This window comes from Crocodylus porosus, unplaced genomic scaffold (genome assembly GCF_001723895.1).
Source record: "Crocodylus porosus isolate Cpor-Errol unplaced genomic scaffold, CroPor_comp1, whole genome shotgun sequence".
In the NCBI taxonomy this organism is placed as follows: domain Eukaryota; kingdom Metazoa; phylum Chordata; order Crocodylia; family Crocodylidae; genus Crocodylus; species Crocodylus porosus.
In genome coordinates, this window is record NW_017728886.1 from 206,503,946 (window position 1) to 206,524,752 (window position 20,807).

Sequence of the window (20,807 nt, forward strand, 5' to 3'; positions counted from 1 at the left end):
TGAGATGGAGAGGGACAAGAGAGAGGAGTTGGAAGACAAAGATACACATGACCTGAAGCCAGTGGACAGCCAAGATCTGCAACAGTGACCCTGTTTAGACAGGACAAGTGAGGAGGGAGAAGAGCAAGTAGCTCTGATGAAAGAACATTCTGACTTTTCTATGCTATAATGGAACAATATATGGCAAGTATAGGATAAAGAATTTAGCTTTAGTTTACTATAAAATGTTCAGTTATTGGTCAGAGGAATTGTACATCTAAATACCAATACTAAATGGTTTTAAAAAACAATCATGCATCAAGTGGAATAGATGGGGTCCTCTTCTCAATTTTTCTGGATGAAATCTCACACAGATGACTTTCATTACCTAATAGGAGTTGGATAATTTCAGTTGTAAATTAAGTTGAGAATAAAATACCTAGAGTTCATGGATGTTGTCTGAACTGACGGAGTTTTCTTGGAGTGCTAACCTTCTTTTTTATTACTTTGTTGGAGCAGCAAAAAAATCTGGCTTACCTTATAAGGAAAATGATATTTTTAAACATACAGTGTAGGTGTAAGTCATACTTGAAAGAAATTTGAGGTAAAAAGTAATAATGGACTAGTTTTACATCAGACTGCTTTTAACGTGCCCATCCTTTAACCTCCTGTTGCTTAATGTGCATATGATGCCTTCAGGCAAACATATGTAAAGGTCTTGAGTAAAATTTCATCAATATGTTTGTATATTTGTACATCTTACCCTCCGACAACCAAAATGCATCTGTTCTGTCATTCTGTCTGGGACCATCAGGGATTTGTCTTGAAGTGACTGACTGTAGGCTAGGTGTGAGAAAAATACATTTATTGTTGAATTTGGTGGATGGGATGGTGAGCTGGGATTGGTGCTGCGAGTTCAGTACTTGTATGTCAGTCATGATGTGTATTGATAAGGTTTATAGAATTCAGTCTCACTTCTTTAGCAGTGATCTTCCACTATTATGTATTTCAAGAGTCCTTAATGCTTTCGTATTGTTGATCACTTAGCAAAATGAATGATATCAAGCAGTCTTGTGGACTGAACACAGAATATCCCATTTGCACGTGTGTAAAATCACTGCTGCAGCACCTGCTTATGGGAAAAAGAAATTTAAAAAAATGGTAGTTGGCTATCTGTGGTGTGGCAAGTTTTTGTCCTTTTTGAGAGTTGACCCTACTAATTCTTATCCTCTCATCAGCAAACAAGGAGTGCCAATGTCATGTGGCAAGTCAGCTGTTAATGAACCATCATTAAGTGCTCACTGCTCAGCAGTCTACCACTGCTTCACAGAATACAATTTAGGTAACTTTCCTCTTACTCCAGGCAAGCATCAAAACACTTACCAATAGCAACTATTCTATAAAATATAACAGGATACTTGTTTGTTTGGGTAGGCATTAGTTAATGTAATTTATTTCTTTGACTCTACTGGCAACCAGTAGGAAGAATAATGGGTGCATTACCAACTTTTTTGTTTTGTCATGTACCACTGTAATTTATTGAGGCTACCTTGTCTTTAAACCATGACTGAGTAATATCTTCACCAATAAATGAGTGAGTGAATGTATGCATCTTGTGGTTTCCTGGCTCCAACACCAAAGATTTGACTCTCTCAATAATTCTCAACTGATCATCAGGACATTTCATAGTTGTTAGGGCCCGGAAGGGACCTTACAGGTCATCGGATCCAGCCAACTTCAAATTCCTATTTTTTTCCTAGTGTAACTGCAGTATGTTAGAGTACATTGTCAGCATTTTTTCTATTTCAGTTTTACTTCCTCCCATAATTTTTTTATCTGAATAAACTCTGCTAGTCTTGGGCAGGTTTGGAGGGTAGACAAAAATTTGCTATAATGGCTCAGAGAAAAGAAGTACGAAGAGCATCAGTGCTTGTACAAACAGTTTTTAGTACTTTCTTCTTTTAAAGTGTGTGTGTGTGTATTTGAGAAAAAATGTTCTTTCTAAGAAAAAAAAAGTTTTGTCTTTCTCTGTTTTGTAAATGTGACCCTTTTAAACATGGGTGTATTTAATAATATCAAATGTTTTTCATGCCAAGGTGTTTTAAATATTTTAGTAGTAACTATCTCCATGGTACCTACCCTGTACTTGATGGTACAGGATACTCTATTGCTGCTTAGTATTTACAAGCTGTGGAGTCTAAATAGCACTACCCAAAGACCTTACAGTTTAAATTGGTTAAAAGACAGTAGTTTGAAGGTTAGAAAAGCATTCTCATCATTGAGATGGATGGAAAAAGTGCTAGAGGTAGCTGTGAAGAGCAGTTTAAAGAAATAACATGCTTAAGGGAGATCATGAAGCTGCTTCTACAGTAGAAAACCTTTTACCTACATTCCAGAACTGGTGCGGCCGTAGGAGTAACGGATTGAGGCTTTTGTGGCACAGCAGCAGTCTGTCTACCCTAGTGTTTTACTGATACTACCAGTACTATTGCAGGTACTATTTCTGCTAGTATAGACGAGGCAAATTTCCCAGATCTAGTGAACAGTGTGATAGAAGTGCAGATGCCAAGAGTTTTTCAAGGCTAAAAAGAGCAGGGAGGAAGTTGTAGGTAGTACCTGTGGAGTGCATACCAGAGTTAGGGGAAATGAGAAGGTATGCAGGGAAAAAGCCATGCTCCGTGTTATAGAGGTAGGTGAAGATTAGGAGCTTGCATTTAATGCAGTAAGAGTTGAGAAGCTAATGAAAGGATTCAGGCGGGGGGGGGGCGTATTCTATGTGAGAGAGTTTTATCTCTCTGATGACCTTGCCATGTAGCTCGAGCGTGGGATGGATTGACCTCCAAAGCATTATGCAAAGCTCTGTTTTCTAGGTATGTGGCAGCTATCTCCTTTCTAATACCTTGCTCTTCCTTTCCCCTTTCTAAAACGGTCTCAGTCTTCAGTCACTACTGCTGTTTGCTCCTTTTCTAATCATTTTAGATGGAGATAAAACTTTACAGATTCATACTTCTGACAGGAAAGTATTCACTAAAGCACTTGCCTAAACTAAAAAAAAAAGTTGCATCTGGATCAGTTATTCCATGAATTAGGGGACAGTGTTGGGCGCAGTTGAGATTTCAGAACCAAAACGGACTAACTGGGCATTTACTCTCCTATTATATAACACTGTTAACAAACTGAGATTCTGGAAACTTTAAATAAAATGTGATTGCAGTAAGTCTGATTTGGAGTGTTCAAAGATGCAGGTAGTTTGGGAATGCACCGAATGTACGTTAGAATAGGTTTTCACAGCTGTAATACTAGTAGTAATTTTTAAGTTGTTATTTATATTTGGCAGAATATGCTAGCTGAGTCATGCTTTGCTGTTCTGATTTCAGAACTGTAAAACCCAGTAATGGCTTGAGATTCTTGTCTTTTTGCGGAGCTGACACTCATTTGCTACTAGACCTTAAGTGTAGTTCATGCTGGTTCAATTTTGTTCAAGCAACAAAAAGAGTCTTTCCTCCTTAACTCCCCTCCCCCGACATTAACCCTCATTGGATTAATTCTATATCCTGTCCATCTTGCTACTTTACATAACAGGCCTCATTTGAGCCATCTATCTTTTTGAGCAGTGGAAAATGAATTTGAATCTAAATGTGTAAACATCCATGAAGTGCAGCCGTCTTTGTTTTTAATGTATTGAATCTTCACAGTTTTATGTGTCTCTGCAAATTAAAAATAAATATCCTCTCCAGAGGGATGTTACGTGTTGAAAGACATTTCTTGAATGCCATATTTTCAATATGAAATTCATTGAAGCGTGGCTAGTTTTTAATTTTTTACAAAAAAATATTGGCACCAAAAGTAACCTGTTGAGCTACAGGTTATTCCAGAAAGTAATCATTTGTGCGAAGCATGTTTTGGAAGACTTGACAGTCTCCACATTTGCTCTTTTATACAAGATGTTTTTAGGAGTGTCCTGCACATTGATACCGCATGTTAATAGCATTGATTAACTGTCAAGCAGTGGGTATTGATGAGAAAATGTCCATTGTAAAATTAAATGGTATTACTGAAGACTGTACCATGTTGTTGGTTAGGGAGGTGACTAGACCCAGTAGTCTGTTGTAGGAGTATTAATGTGAGCTCCAGGTTTTTTTTCACATGATTAAAACAGGCCATCTGTTCTTTGTTAAATGTTTACAAAAACAGCTTTTCTCTAAAAGATTTAAGGAGATGTGGGTCTAGTAAACACTCCAATATTTCTGAGCACCTTTTTCACCTTGTTTCAGATAATACCAAAAATAATTCTGCCGCATATCAAACAGGATTAATGCCCATTTTGTGTTTAATCTTTACTGGGTTCTTCCCTGTGGAAGATTAAATTCTGTATCAACCTGCTAAATTATGGCTCCATTTATTACTAAAAGCAGCAGGAAAAATGAGTTGTATGTTATAGTATAAAGATAGTGTGGGATTTTTTTTTCAATTTTTTTGTTAAAATCTGTATCTGTGAATTTTGTAAATAGAAAATGGGGTTATCTCATTAGAAACTGTGACCCTGTAACTAGAGTTAATCCTGTGTAGATTTAAAAAGTAGTACTATTTGAAATAATTCCCTGTGGTAAACTTAAACTAATATTTACCAGTCAAAGCCTGCCCTGCTTCCTTGTCTTCCCTCCCATATCCTCCCCTCTTAAGAAATGGCAGGCAACTGTTACAGAGTAGAGAAATGTATCTTTCAGACCGCTTCCAATCTCTGTCTCCTACTAGGTTTATGTTGCTCCTACACAGCTTCACACTAGGGAGCAATGTGGGGCTGTCAGTTAGGAATATACAGTTTTTTAAAAAGTGCAAAAACAATGATAAACTGTGTCCAAAAATTAGCTTTTGTCATATCTACTTGGAAAAGAAAAGTATAAAATGTACAGGATCATAACTAAGTAACAAATTATAGAATACAAAACTGAAAGAAAGCATAATTGGATGACGATAATATGTTTTATTTTTTTTTTCCATTTGGGACAAAAATAAATGAGAACTAATTAGGGCAGACCTAGGGCTGGCTGTTCTATTAATGAATACTTTTGTGGTTAATTATATCTTCTAATACAAAATATTTAAATGTCAGGTATTTTATTTGAACTGGGATGGCTTTTTTTAATTCATGCAATTTGATCTCAGGAATAGGAAGTGAAACTTTTTTTCTAAAAAGATTGGTTTCCATTGTCATACATGGTACTTCTATGTCATGTATAGATTACATACCTTCTAATGCCAAGTGAGTGAATTATTCTTGTGCAAGAGCTTTCTGCAGTAGAGTAACAAACCTGAATATCTATGTTGATATATTAGGAACTAAGTTCATTGTGGTTTTTAAGTGTGTAATAAGTCATGAGTAAGATGCGACAACTAATCTTAATGTCTTGATGTGAAGTTGGAAAGTTAAAATTGTGACTGCAATCTTAACCCTTTCCATGGCTTTAAGGATAAAGAGGGTTGCAGTTAGGACCTAATTTGGCCATGAAGGGTAGGTCCTTTATAAACAGCTCCTGCAAAATATCAAGACCAATAGAAATGATTCTTTAAAAGTAATTTCCATTCAAATAACAGTTTTTAAACATGTTCTATTAAGTAAAGTAAACCTAAATGCTGGCAGTGGTATGTGAGTACCTACAAATAGAAGTGACTTGATAGATTTTAATTCTGCAGATCAAGAATGGTGCAAAAATGCAGTGAAATGGCATAAGAATATGAGAGCATAAGGACATATGAGAGCTAATTTCAACTACTTGGGCATCTTCAGTGCTATCCAGACTGAGTCATCTTCCTTTTTTTAAGGAGCCAAGTTCACGGTAGCGATATTGAAAGGTCAGATCTTTTAGAGAATCCTGGACCATCTGCTTTGGCTCAATTTGCTAGGAAAGTAAAAGGCAGGGGGTGCCTACCAAAACACCTAACTGCAACACATGGTAGAGGGGATATTAAAACTACTTCTATACCTTGCAGTTGAAGCTAACTCAGCTAATTGACAGGGTTCTAAATTAACTGTTTCAGCTCAGGAAAGGGACTGAGATGTTGCTTTGCACAGTTAAGTGACAATTTTGACTCTCTGTGCATCTGCAGTTTGAAAAAATAAGCCAGTAAGATTTTGGGTTGGAAAAGGAATGGAATGGAGAATGTTATGGAGAGTCTTATAATGCTATTATGTAACTGGAAGGGATGTCTCATCTGGAATGCTGTGTGCAGTATGGCATGGTTGCTCCATCTCAAAGAATTTTGCAGAAGTAGAAGGGGTTCGGAGAAGGGTAATGAAAATAATTTTCATGGAAAAATATCCCATGAATATCAATAACATTAAAATTTATTCTTTGACAGGTATGGGTAAATGTGCTGTGTAACAAGTAGGAGGTATATCTTTTTTAAAAGGAGAGAAATAAGATGGAATAGGGGACAGATATGTAAAAGCAAATGAGATGGGAAGGTCAATCTATTCTCTGTCTCAAACAAAACCAAGGAGACATTCAAAACTGAATTAAAGAATTCAGACGGCGAATTTAAAACTGATGAAAGGAAACATTTATTTTCACACACCATGTGGTTTAAACTGTGGAACTCATTGACTCCGTGTCAGTAAAACCAAAAATTCAGAAAGGTTTCGAAAGATTGGTTGATAATAAGTAGAAGTCTACTTAATTTGTGGTATGTCAATTTGTGTGGAAACCGCAAAAAATTGTGTTGTCTGCAGTTGCCAGGAAATATTGCTTTGGCCACAACTTCCCACAAAATCAACCAAAAATCTACCCAACATACTATAATACACTGTTTTAGAATGTCCCAGTGCTTACCGCAATAGCAGGACAATCGCTGCAGCCATAGATCCTGTGACTTAGAGTTACTGTCTGCTATTGACAGACTAAGTGAAAGCGCCAGTCAGTGACGTGAAAGCTTTTCAGCGCCATCTTATAAGAAGTTAAATGCAATGCCAGTGCCCTTCCACTGATCAGTAGCAAAGGGTGGGGCTGTCAGGAAATGCCCGCAAAATAAGCTCTTCATGCTGCAACCAAGCTGTGAAAATGGCTTTGTCTTGCCTCAAGTTAAGTAGACCCCTAATCATAAGAATATCTAATTATAGTAATTGTGAACTTGGGTTGTTTTGGAGTTCAGGGCTGAAGCCAGTTTCAAAGATGGTTAAGGTAATCGTCCAGTGGGAGAAAACTTACTGCTATGTAATTGTATTTTCAGGTTGCTTTCCCATTTTCAGATGTATCTGCCATGTTGTTGGTCTTTTAGAAGCAGGAAACTGGATCTCAGGTCTGGACTATGCTTAGACATGCCAATCTTTGTGCAGTTGACTTCTAAAGTGTTTTAAATTTCATGCCATCCCCCTGAATTTTCTCTCAAGACAGGAAGGAAATTATATAATTTATTTTTGTCTCCCATTTCTCCCTCCACCCTCTTTGTACTGTAACACAAAATCCTTCTTTCAATTTAATAGTTGTAATAGAACCTAGAGATCATAGGGAATATTGGAGCATTGGAACATTGTACAAACATTTATGAAGAGTTTATTAGAGACAGGTGTCAAAGGAAATAGAAACACAAATGAAAGGTGAATTGTCCCTGAGTTGTATAGTCACTGACTTATGCAAAAATACAACACAGATCTTCCATCTTCCAGTCCAGTCTTCTCCCCATCTCTTCAGAAAGAGCTTCATTGCCTAGTTACTGTTGTTCAAGGTTTTCCTGAGGAGTTGAAAGAAAGTGGTATACTGTGGGTTTGCTGTTGTTGCTTATGTAATGGAAGCATTTATTACCATTACTTGTGGGGGTTTAATCTGTGACAGGAATTTTCAGCTTCTATTGAAAATGTGCAAGAGCACAGTTCCACTGGTAGCAATGTTAATTGTATACTGGGTATATTACTGGATGTCTATGCTGTGGGAAAGCTGCCTTCACAGGTCTACTCTAGTGTTTCAGCTGTTGTTGTCACTGGTGAAATCGCAGCACTGGTAGGCCATTAAGGGGACAGCTGCTGAAAAGCTGCAGTGCATGCATAATAAATAAAACAGCGCTGCTTGGATGCACATTTACCCATATTATACACATACATTAGTCCAGGGGTGCTCAACCCCCAGCCTGTAGACCAGATCCAGACCATAGCCCGCAAGGGTCTTTCTGGGTCTGAACACTTGGTTGTGGGGGAATGGTGGTAAGCAATTGCCATTTCCCTGCTGCCAAATTTCTGGACATCTGGGAAGCCCCATTGACCAGATAAAATGTTAGATTGGCATGGAGAAGTGGAAGCTGGAATGGAGATCTCCGTTGTCTGGAATTTGGCCTTTTATCTCATTCCCCCTCCTCAGGAGAGAGAAAACCAAGAAACAGTTTAATTAAATAAAAGAAAATAAGGCAAGCTGCACAACAAAGTATGCAATTTTACACATGATAAAAATAGTAATAGGGCACCTAACATCTTAGACAGTATCATGCAAGTTTTGGGCTATTTAAGTTGAAGTCCCTGTTAGCAGACAGTGAGTAGATGGAAGTTACTGAGTCTGCCACAGCATCTGGATTGAGTGCAGAACATGACTGAGCATCTGGACTGAATGTTCCTTGCTAGTGTAAAGATCTAGGAAAAGTAGGTCTCAGGAGGTCATAACCTCCTGTTCAAGGCAGGATCATCTTCATCGAAAGCATCCCATACAAGTTTTTATCTAATCTGTTCCTAAAACTGCATGAGCTACTTTTTCTTGCACAACTACCAGGCACAATATGCTTACAAAACCCACAAGAACACCCTCACAGGGCAAGGTTAAAGCAGTGGGATGAGGGCACTATCAACATCCAGCTGCTGTTTGTTAAAATAGACACCTGTGGGACAGCACCATTTGAAGTATTCAGTGAAACCGAACTGAAAATGAGTGTGGTTGCAAAGAGAGCTTGTACACTTGATTCTAGGAACTCTGGGATATGTGCATCAGTGCATAGGTGCATCAATGTTTTTGGGCAGGAACATAGTGCAGTGTGTGTGCTTGAAACTGAATGCTTAGCATGGATGCATGTGTAATTCACTTGCATTTGTTTTAGGTTCTTCACTGTGCTGTGCTCTGTCCAGAGGATACAAACTTGTTATAGCCCTAGCTATTGGTTTTGATTCTTTAGCTTGAACTGTAACAGCTCACCGTTCAGACTCTGAAGAGGTCCCCTGTCCAGTCCCTGGTGTGTTGACAGAGATGATGACTGTCATTCCTGTACTAGTACAAATTTGCCCTATTCCTATGCCCTTTTAATTTTCCTATTGTATATATAGAAGTGAACCTTAACAATTGTTCCCAGATAACACACAGTCCATATAGCTAAAAATTACTTGACCCAGATTACATTAAAAATTTTTTTTACCAGAATATAGAAAAATCTTGAATTGGGCATCTTTATTTTTTTACTTTTACTTTCACATGTTGGATTTTTTGTGGGTTTGTATCTCATTTTAATTTTGTATTTGCTATAGATGATACTTTAAAACTATCCTGCTACAGTGTTAATCACAGAGTAGGAATACTTGTATTTCACTGTATAGTATTGTTCTGAAATGGTGCAAGTTAACTTCTGTTTTCCTGTCTCCCTCATGACCCCTTACCCCAAAGTAACTCAACAAATTCTCTTTTTAAGCAAGCAGTCTTAAAGAGATCAGAGATTTTCTTCATTATGAATTACTAATTTAATATCTATTTCTATTTCTTAGCATTCTCCATCGGAACCCTTTTTAGAGAAACCAGTGCCGGATATGACTCAGGTTAGTGGACCGAATACCCAGCTAGTGAAAAGCGATGATTATCTGCCATCAATTGAGCAGCAGCCACAGCAAAAGAAGAAGAAAAAGAAAAATAATCACATTGTTGCAGAGGGTCCCAGTAAAGGTTTTGGTAAGGAAGATTTTCCTAGTGGGCTTGACAGCCAGGATCTAACCAGGAACTCAGCAGATTGCTCACAGGAAGAAAAAAAGAAAAAGAAGAAGCCCAAGGCAAAAAAAGAGCCGAAGGATCCTAAGGAACCCAAGGAAAAGAAGGAGCCGAAGGAACCCAAGACCCCCAAAACCCCTAAGACCCCCAAAGAGCCAAAGGAAAAGAAAGCAAAAAATGCCACACCAAAACCCAAGACCAGCAAAAAGACAAGGTATGTCAGAAAATATCTTTGCAGTGTGTTGTGGGTTTGCATTCAAGCAAAAATAATGTACTATATATATCTGTGGGGTTTTAAAAATCCATACTGAAAGAAGAAAGGGAAAAAAATCCCATTTTCTTGGCTTGCAGTTATCTACTTTGATATTGCTGAGGAATTTCCAGATATGTTTGTTCAGATTCCTGATTTATTGATTTGTAATTAATTTAAATGAGGTGGAGAGGTCAAAGTCCATGTAGTTGATTTTGCTTTTTTAACACTTCAGAATCACTGGATCTACTGGATTTTTAACTGACTCCTTTTTATTACCATCAGTGATGTTTGTCATTCTAATTCGAGCATTAAGAAATTCAGTCACATTAGGATCACACTTAAACAGAGGTTACCAACCTCTGTTATCAGCAGTAACACAAGCTTAACTTAAATGGGGAGGTGGGTCTAAAGAAGTATTTTTACTAAGGCCTTGTCTAGATGTGCCACTTCTAGCAATGAATTGTGCCTGCATAGCTAAAATGGTATAGCACCTTCATATGGACACATTTATACTGGGATAGTAGTATATACCATGTCCCATAAACTATATGGCATTTCTATATAACTATATTCACATTAATTATTTGATTAGATTATTTTAGTAAAAAGTTGAGCTCCTAAGTAAAAGAAAAAAAAATCTCTAATACCAAACCTCCCCTTCCCACCAAAACAAAGCAAACCTTTGTTGATCTGATCTCGCAACCCTGTTTTATGAGTTGGAACAGAAAAATTAAGTATCTCACTCTGTTATTGTGATATTTTTGTAAGAGGCAAAGTTAAAATCTTACTAGGCAGCATGAGGGAGATCAAATGGTAGATATACAGGCGTATGTATGGTGTGTTTATAAGTAACAAGAACCTGGGGTTCCAAAGCATCTCATTCACATACAGACACATGCAAGTAAGAATACAAATGTTCTTTCGGAAAGGAGAACTAAGAAGGAGAAAAGCATTAAAACTGATTTTTTTCATTTGTACTTTAAAATTTCTTACAACTGTTCTGAACCTGTTCCAAACATCTGAATCTGTTTTTCAAGATGTGGCCAACGTTAGAAAATATAACTTCCAGATGGAAGCACAGCCAGACCTGGTTAATCTGAATCAGTTTGTGACTTGTATTAGGGCTTTAAAAATTGCAATTAACAAATCAGCTTTGTGTGTATTCTACAAAGTTAGACTACTGCTTAATATGTTGATACAGCTTTATGGGTACATGAAGCTCAAGTAGCAAGATATGACTGTTTCTTTTAATAAGGGGGATAGTTTCTCTGGACAGAAAGCAGAGGAAGTACTTATTGAAGAATCTGTGTAAACTTGCTGGTTGTATCTGCTTATATAATGAGGCAAAAATAAATATTTATGTTATGTTCCGGATTGTTGAAATCTACTGATCAGTTTATACAAACAGTAACATTCTAGTTACAGCATACAGTAGATTCTACTTGAATGTATGTGTTGGATTTAAAGCAGATCTCAAACTATTATGTTTTTAGAAACAATACTTTTCTCAGCTACCTAAGTAGGTTAATTGTTTGTGTGGGGGAAAACATTCATAGATTTTTAAAACCAGAAGGGGAGTGTTGATCTTTTATTTTGACCTCTTGCATAACACATTCCTAACAGCAGCTTTTGCATCAGAAGAGGAAGACACGAGATTTTATCTAAAAGTACACCTTAACTGCACAACTTGTCAATTGAATGCTATTAATATTATTTAACAAATACTAAGGTTAACAAGAATTCATTTAAAAAAAATAAATTTTAGCATTGGAGACGTGTAGAGGGTGAGATTTGGCCATGCACCCCCTGGAAAGCCAGCTGTGAAACTGTAAGTGCCAGTGGAAGTGCACTTCCAGTTTCACTCCTGGCTTGGTGATCAGCCTCTGGGGGACACCCTCCCTTCCCCCCCCCAATTGGTGATCTGGTGCCCCCCCCAGACTTGGGAGGCACCAGTTGCCCATGATTTTTAGGTTTCTATTAATTGTGATTCACACCAGACTGCAGAATCTATCAGACTCTGCATAGCTATATCTAGCAAAGCCTTGCAGGTCACCCCAAGCCTAAGTAATGGGACATGACTATGGTGGTGGGAAAATGGCTTTTCCTTCCACAGAACATATTGTTGCTCTTAAATGTGTAAAGGAGAGGCTTTGTTCTCTCTTCTCTTGCAACCTTCTGCTCAAGATGTACTGCACAGTTGACCAATTAACTGCAGTAAACATCCTAGCATCTACATGTGCGCCCTTATTAGGGTGCATGAAACTAATAAACTCTGCAGCAGGGTAGGACTTGTAAGTACAAATCCTACCCTGCTGCAGTTTTTTTTGTGCGCAGCAGCGCATGAGTAGACACTGAGCCGGCTGGTTGGTGCGTGAGGGTGCTTCAGTGTTGGGGCTGCCTGCTGGCCAGACCTGCACTGAAGCACCTTGTGCCCCAGTCAGTCCCTCTGCAGCACATTGAGCCCAGTCGAAACAGCCCTGGGCTGGCAGGCTGACCCCATGAATGCCCTGCCAGCCGGGACTGCTATGACCAGACTCAGTGTGCCCTGCTCTGGGCACGCGTGTAAACCATGCACCTGGGAACAATAAACTGTGGAGCAGTAAGCTCTGCAGTTTGCTGCCCATTAGTAGTATGTGTAGACATGCCTTATGTAACTAAAGAGTTTAAATCATTGATACGTCTCTTAGTTACTACATGTCACTTTCTGTTCTGTGAGAAACGTGAACTGGGGAATATTAATAGCCACTAGGACTTGCTTATGTATGGCTTAGGAAAAGAGTATGTTCATAGTCACAGACTTGACTTGCCATTGGAAGTCATCTTTCCAACCCATGTACTCAAGCAGATTTATAAGGAAGATAGATCTGGTGATTTACTGGGGGACATGTTGCTAAAGAATATAACTTCTGTCGAAGTACTTTGGCCTGTGATTGTGAGGCAATACCACATATTGAAGAATCTGCCTAGTGACTTATAGATAACTGAGCCAGGATTTTAACAGGAACTAACCCCTGAACTATTAATCTGTTGGTCAGTATTTCCTCTGCTCAAAGGAATCGTCATTGAGATGTGACGATTTCATGGTGCTGTCACTAGGAAGGACGTAACAGCACAATATCAGAGATGTCCAAAATGTATGCAACTAAATGTAAATTCTGAATTGCACAATCATGTAGACAGAATTTGTGGTGGTACAAGTAACAAAGTGTTTGGATTACTTTAGCACTAGTGTTTATAGTTCTACAGTAGTTTGATTCTGAGCATTGAGTATCATTATTGGTGGTTTTGTGTTATAAAATGCTAATGTGATATTGGTTATTTTCATCATATAATAAGCTAACTTGACTGGATATTAAAATCCATTTTTCTAAGGGATGGAAGAAATGATCGAAAAGACCGCAGAAAGATGTGGGTATGTACATAATCTCAGGAAATAAGGTAGTTCCTTTCTGAATCCATCATAAAAGTTGATTCAAGTAGTACAAGAGGAAATCAAAAATAAAACAACCCTTCACCCCACTCAAACCAAAAGGACAGGAAAAATGTGAATTGCATTCAAGTATAAAATGATGAAATATACAAAGTGCCAGATTATTTTAATTAAAGTGTATATTTTTAATAAGATGGCACGATCCTTGTATTGACCATGGAAGTGTTTTATTAAAAAAGAATACTCTCCCTTTAGTTTGGGACAAGCCTCATAGAAATGTATCACCTGCCTCACTGACTTGGCAGAGGTGAACAAAGAGATAGGACAACAGAAATTTACATGATAGTACTTCTGGTATAATAACACCACAGAAATGTAGTGAACTTCAAAACACTTTGCTAACAAACTTCACTGTAGAGTTGGTGTCTTTGGAAAGCTAGTCTATCCATTAGCTGGATGTAATGAAACTTGGAATAGCATGGCCCTAACAGCAATAGAAAAAGATGTGCAAATGGCAGCTGGAAGAAATGGAGTTAAAGGGAGCACTGTGGAGAGTTTGCACATACTTTACTACAAATAAAACTGCAGATGACAAAACAGAAGTCTGCTTCATGGAATTAAATACCCGCACCAAGAATTATGTGCAGCATCAAAGCTGAACTCTGCTACCTGTTTCTCTATCAATAACTTGCTGAGCTACCAGGCTGAAAATAAGTTTTTCTCCCTCCTTCAGTTTGTTTGTTTATTTATTACATATGAACTGTATAAATCTCTGAAAAGACTTAGGTTATTCTAGAGGAGTCTTCACACTACATCACTTCACCCCAGACTGGAGAAAGTTCTTCAGTTGCAGTATTTTAGAGGAGTTGTAAGAAAGTTTCTTACCTCTGAGAGGAAAACTCCCTTTAGTTTGAGGAAGGAGAAGAAATAAGAAATGTATCTTTTTATGTTGTCCAGTGTTTTTAGCCTAGATCCATGCAGCTTTCCTTAAAGAGATCCTGTAAGATTTTGTGCCATCTATCTAGTTGTTTTCTTGATCCATTTGAAACATGGTTCAAAACTGTAGGGTGAATGACTTTGGTGAGCACAGGTACAATTGATAAATTATGTCTGAAAAGGAGCAAATGGATTCCTGACTCATTTGCATTTGTACTGCCTGGAAAAGCTGTATGTCAAGAGAACTTGGAGTACAGGGTGTTTCATATATGTATTTTATCCTACTGCCTGTCTGCTAGGGGGAAGTCTAAACCTTTTAAACAAACTATAACAAAAATGAGAACAGCCTCCAGCTGGGTGCATTAAACGAATCTTTTGAGTTTTCTATACTCTGAGCTTCTCATAGCTTGCTGGGGGATCACCATCTTTTGTAACACCTTAAATGTTGAATTGTGTGCATCTTTCTTGCTGCTTTCTGAGATTAAGTTCCACTCCTCCTGTGCCCCCAGCACCTGCACATGAAAGCTGCTGGAATGGGAAATGGTAGTGCAACATCTTCTCATCAACAGAGGATAAAAGCAAACATTTTCTTCTCCCATTCCCACCAAAACTGAGGGTTCTCCATTTTGGGTCTCCATTTTGCCTGCTTGTAGTTCTACCTTGAAGTACAATCACAGAAAACCGGTTGCAAGGATCATTTGATGTTCTTGAGGATATCGGAGAATGAGAATGTGGTAAGGCCAGTTGGTTTGCCACTTCTCTGCTCTGCTGTTCAGGTGGAATGGGCAGCTGAACTCAGTTGCTGGGCATGGTGGGCTGTTAGGTCTATTTGTTAGGAGCAGGTTGGTGGGCATATTATGTTGAGTATTGTCTTTTAATGCAGACCTTGTATCAAAAATTTGTGTGAAGGATAATGAAATTAAATGGGGGAGGGGAAGATGAGCTGTTTAATGGTTGGAGCTATTCATCTTGGGAACTTTTTAGACCACTGTAAAAGCATCCATGCAATCAATGCCCTGGTGGCCCTTTTAAAATTATGCTAATTAACATATCTGGTTGTTACCCCAGAGCAGAGTAAAAAACCCAACAATATAAATATGAGAAGAGCTGTTGCCCTCCTCATTCAGTCTTGTGGAAGATGACACTTTTCTGATACTTTTAAATGAGGTGATTCAGCTTTCCCAGGTCCAGATGCTTGACCTAACTCCTTTGGGCTGCTGGTTGTCAAACTGACACAAAGCACTGTTTTGTAGAACTGCATTCTTGTCTCAGACTTTTAGTTCTTTCTTCTTTTTTCCCTGTTATCCTGCTTACTTTTTTTTTTGTTCCCATGCCCTCATTTTTCTGTATTATTTTTTCTTCCTGTGCCATTCTGTGGGTTGTGGTCCTAGTGTGATTCCCTTTGGACAGCAGACTGTGTTGGTGTAAGGATTAAGAATGTAAAACAAGCAGTCCATTTTGGATACCCAGCTTGCAAACAATATAGCTATCTGGTGACATCTATCATAAACAGGCTTTTTTGAAGTAAATTGTGGTTTTCTGTTCTTTGTTTTATTTTTTTTAAATTTAATTTGCACTAGGCTGATGACTTGATGCTAGGAACCAAGTAGTGGCTATGACTGAAGTACACAATTTGTCTGTATTCAATTACCTTGCATTTTATTGCAGTACTTTCCACGTGTTCCAGAAAAGTTAGGAAAAACCTATCAAGTATGTAGTAGGTGTTTTAACATACAAATGCAAGCACCTATGGTGTTTAGTTTTCTAAAATACATTTTATGTAACTAAATTTGTATTAGCCACTAATTTTAATTACCTCTGTCTTAACTACGTAAATGTCAAATGGTTTTGTTTGATTGACTTGTGTAGTATATTTAGCCAGGTACTTATAGTGGGGTTCTAAGGGTTGCTTAGCAGTTCTAAACAAAAGTAGAGAGCAAAGCCGAATTGTCGACAGCTGCAGGAAGCTGATGTTCAGACCTACCAGGTGAAGTCTAATCCTACTGGTCCTACAGCATGAAGTACCTGGATGCAAATCTTCATGTAGTGTAGAGCCTTGTTGCGGTGGCTTTTTCTTTTAACCCTTTTTCCTTTGTGTGAAGAAAGCTCTAGATCACTAGGTTTTTAAAATTGCAATTAAAAAGTTTTTATTTGTTCATTAAAGCTAAACATAGGAAATGAAGAAAAATTCTCTGTGGACCGATTCAGATTATTTCCCTATATCCATAGAACTTAGTGTGTATACTTGCATTGCACTGATATTGCCAGAGGGCAGTTTAAAATACTGCCTGAAAGTACTTGGTTACATATCTCTGTTCCTGCAAGATTTAGTAGTTTAAAGCACAGCGTGTACACGTAGGTCATGAAAGGCAGAAATGAAGGTGTTTAGCTCAAATCCCCTATCTTTACTACCTGGGAAAGGTCTGATAGAGTTTAGAAAGGAATCTTTGTGCAGTTAGATCTCCTATAAGTACCTCACTTGGTTGCAAGTTCTTTGTCTGAATCTTTCTGTGTGATAAGCACTTGGAGATGCTGTATGACTCAAACAATTGTGGACATTCCATAGAGCATTCTTCGGAGGGGCAGACAGACAATCATTAGCACTTTCCTGCCTTTCAGCAAATTGGTATTTTATCAAACCTAGGCTATGTTATTCTTCAAGACATTAAGCCTGTTATTCATATGTGATAGTGCACCCAGGGCACAGTAACTACTACTAAATTTAATTGTATGCTTTGCTCTGATTTATAGAGGTCACCAGTGAAAAGCACTAGCCTGTCAACTCACTTTACCTGGCAGTGGTTCAAATCCCTGACAGGCTTACCTTTGATTTAAACAAATTTGAGAAATATGTAAAGTTTTGGAAGCAGTTTTGCACTGATTTGATAAAAGAAACCACAAAACGCTGCAGCGCAGGTGTTGAGAATGTTTGAAAGCTGATTGAGAGAAGCAGATGGCTTTAGTCAGTGGCATCCAGCCAAAAGAGCAGGTGCTGGTCATGTGACCGCTGGTTACCAGGGTAATCTGATTGCTCTTGGCGTGCAGATGAAAGGAAAGGGGCCCAGTGTTCAGCTGTAGTATTGTATAATTTGTGGCAGTTAGAGCGGAAATAAATGCTGGAAATGGAGCCTCATAGTAGGGGAGACTTCTGTCCATGTGTAGCATACACACTAAGATGGTTGGAAGGGGAACTGTTGTGTAGATTATTATTATTTTTTTTAAATGATTTGTCTTATGTGGCTCTTCAATTGAATCAAACTTTTCAGAGCACTGACAGGGTTTTATCTGAGCTATATTATTGTGCCCTAGAATTTTGCTGTGATTTTTTTTTAACTGTATTTTTAAAACTCCAAGTATGCTTAAATGTAAACATTAAACATCTTTTGAACATTGTTTTTACATGTAAAATGCATTAAAGAGAGGGAAAAGACAACTCTAGTCAAAACATCCTATAACTACATTTTAAGTTTTTTAGCTCTGCAAATGAGCTTTCATTTCAATATGCTTATTTATCACAATAAGTTTAAGGCTGACTTTTGTTTTGGAGGTTCACAGGGTATAGAATTACAAAGATTTTTGGAGGGTTTTGTCTTTTTTTAAAACCAAAATCTAAAAGCAAGATTTGGAACAGGTTCAGATATATATTCCTTAGTTTTCTGAGGAACAGCACTGAAAAAAGACGCTGTTCAGAAGTGCCTGAAATAAGGTTTGGCTGTTTAAATGTTTCATTTGTCAAATACCAACATGTAATTCTATGCTAAGAGATGTTCTGTGAACGTTTTAGCAAAAACGTTTGCAACTCTAAAAACAAACCAACCAACCCAAAGTGTTTGTCAAATAAGCAAGAGTCAGGAGGTTGGTTGAGCACCTAAAACAACCCACAAACTTACATAAAGCTTCAGAGAGGAGTACATTTTACAATTCCTTTAAAACTTTTCCTCAGTTTTCAATTCTTGTTTCATTTTACAAGTGTGATGTATATCATTATATATGTCAAATTACATATATATTCCAGATCTTTGTATTCAGTTTGAACATGGGGTCTCTAATCTAAACTTGTGTTTTGATGCATGCCTCCTTTGCTAGCTAGTTGCTTTAAATACATGTTATATACCTAGACAGTGTTTTAAATAAAATTAGAGATTGAAAATTCAAGGGGGGAACTTTTTCTTCCAGAATATTAGTTTGGGTTTGTAGGCTACTGGCATTTTTTTTCTTTTTAAGGAAAATCATTGGAATATATGGGCAGAGAATAAAGGGGAAATGGAGCAATTTGGGAAAATAATCTGTCTGGCTATTATGGGCAGTACAAATCTGGGGTGGCCAAATGAAATGTAATTAATTGTGTCTGCACAAATTAATCAACACCTGCAGATTTTGGTTGTAGTGACTGAGTGGGGATATCGGTTCTGAGACTGGAAATGAAATCTGCTATCTTGTCTTAGTTTTCTGAGGAACAACATTGGAAGTGCAGTATAAAATGGAGGATGATCTCATTCATTCAGAGGTTTTGGCAAATTCCTCTGGCTCAGCTCAGCTAACTGTTTGGCTTGCATTGGTTTCAAGAAAAGTTCATGTGGTACCTTCCCTCCTGTGTATTAGGGTGTTCGACTACTGGTTAGACTGCTGGACTGATTCTTATTTTAGTCTTCCATTTCAGGCTCTTGCCAAGTGTGCTACTCAGTACATCCAAGATTAAGTACAGGCCAGATCAGCAGATTGACCTTGACAAGGAAAGTGTGGTACTATGTTAAAATGACTGAAGTCATTGATATACTTTAGTTCCTTGCATGAGGCAAAGGAATTAAAATAATGAAAAAACTGATGATAAAAATGTTTTTGTTGTTTGACCATATCATAGTACACTTTTCTTAAAATACATTTGGCTCAAGCGTTGATCAGATATATCTTAATTTTAGTAACAAGAAATCTGACTCAGAAACTAGTGCTGTGAAGAAAAAGGTCAACAAGGGAAAGGAAGGTTCTGAAAACTCCGATTTGGAAAGAACACCACCAGCATCTCCTCATGAAGATGACGATGATCCAGGTGTTCAGGTAATACCATCATTCTCATATTCAAACCCTAATTGTATAGCACTTGGTAATCTTATATGTATGTAACACACAAACAGCCACTTCACCTTTGTTATAGAGAAGCTTCTATTTTTTCTTTGCTGTCTGATGAAGTATACCAAGAAAGGTGAGAATTGGAGATCCTAGTGGTAAATTGTTTAATAAAAGAAACTCTCCTGGTTTGCATCTTTGTTTTACTAGTTTGCCGGCTCTGTATACGTACCAGTGACTTGCACATTTTTTTTTTTTTTTTAATTTCAGTCCCCATACTATATTTTGAGTCTGGGTTATCTAATCTTGTTTTATATTTATAATGAAAAGCCTTTATGTAACCTAACTTTGAGATGCTTGTTTAGTTCTTTTTTTCTCAGTGAGCTCTGTATGTTAGGAATGAGCATGGCCAAGGGGAGAGAGAGAGTGAATGAGTGTAGGGGCAGCTTCTGTTGCTGCTGCACATACTATAGCTTGTTTAGTGGATAGAAGGCTTTGATCTCTAGGACTGTTAAGTCACCTACTTCAAGAGTCCCAAGTAAGTTCCCTTCACAATTTAAGTAGCTTCCCTCAACAGCAATACCAAGACTATAGCAGTCTGTGATGTCACCAAAAAGACAGAGTCTAGAATGGAAAAGCTGCCAATGAGTGGTCCTTTAGTGAAGGGGTGGCCAACTTGTGGCAGGGGTGCCACAAGTGGCAAAGGTAGTCTCTGTGTGTTGCATGTTGGGGAGGGGACAGGCAGCAGAAATCATAGCAACAGATGAAGCAGGGGAAGAGAATCAGTGGCCCTCAGGAATGGTGTAGGGCCAATTTGTGACATACCTATCAAAAAGTTTGGCCCCACTACTTTAGTGCCTGCCACAGTTCATGACTTCCATTTCACCGCAAAGCTCAGAGAATTTAGTATGATTTAAAAGTAACATGTAAGAATTTAACTTTAAAAACCAACAATAGTTACTTTCCTGATAGCACTCCTCTAAAACAGTATCATCTTGGGATATTGTACTCCGAAACAGAAGCATGGATATAGGAGTATGGCATTAGCATATCTTATTGGTACATTTTTAATTATATGCCAAGTGCTCCTTTTAACCTGGTTAATGGGGGAATTTAGCACGTGTTCCTGATGCAAAGATACCTTAAGAGGAGTTTCATAGTTTCTAGGGTCGGAAGGGACCTGAGCAGATCATCTAGTCCG

At 37.9% G+C, this 20,807-nt stretch overlaps 1 protein-coding gene across 2 annotated transcripts in view; it reads left to right on the plus strand.

Moving 5' to 3' along the window:
- Positions 1-20,807, plus strand: part of CHD7 (chromodomain helicase DNA binding protein 7) — a 156,256-nt gene that overhangs the window by 81,714 nt on the left and 53,735 nt on the right. For both annotated transcript variants that reach the window (XM_019548501.1, XM_019548510.1), the window contains 2 exons: positions 9,707-10,137; positions 19,462-19,597. In XM_019548501.1, the coding sequence (XP_019404046.1) occupies positions 9,707-10,137; positions 19,462-19,597 (567 nt within the window). The remainder of the gene's footprint in view (positions 1-9,706; positions 10,138-19,461; positions 19,598-20,807) is intronic.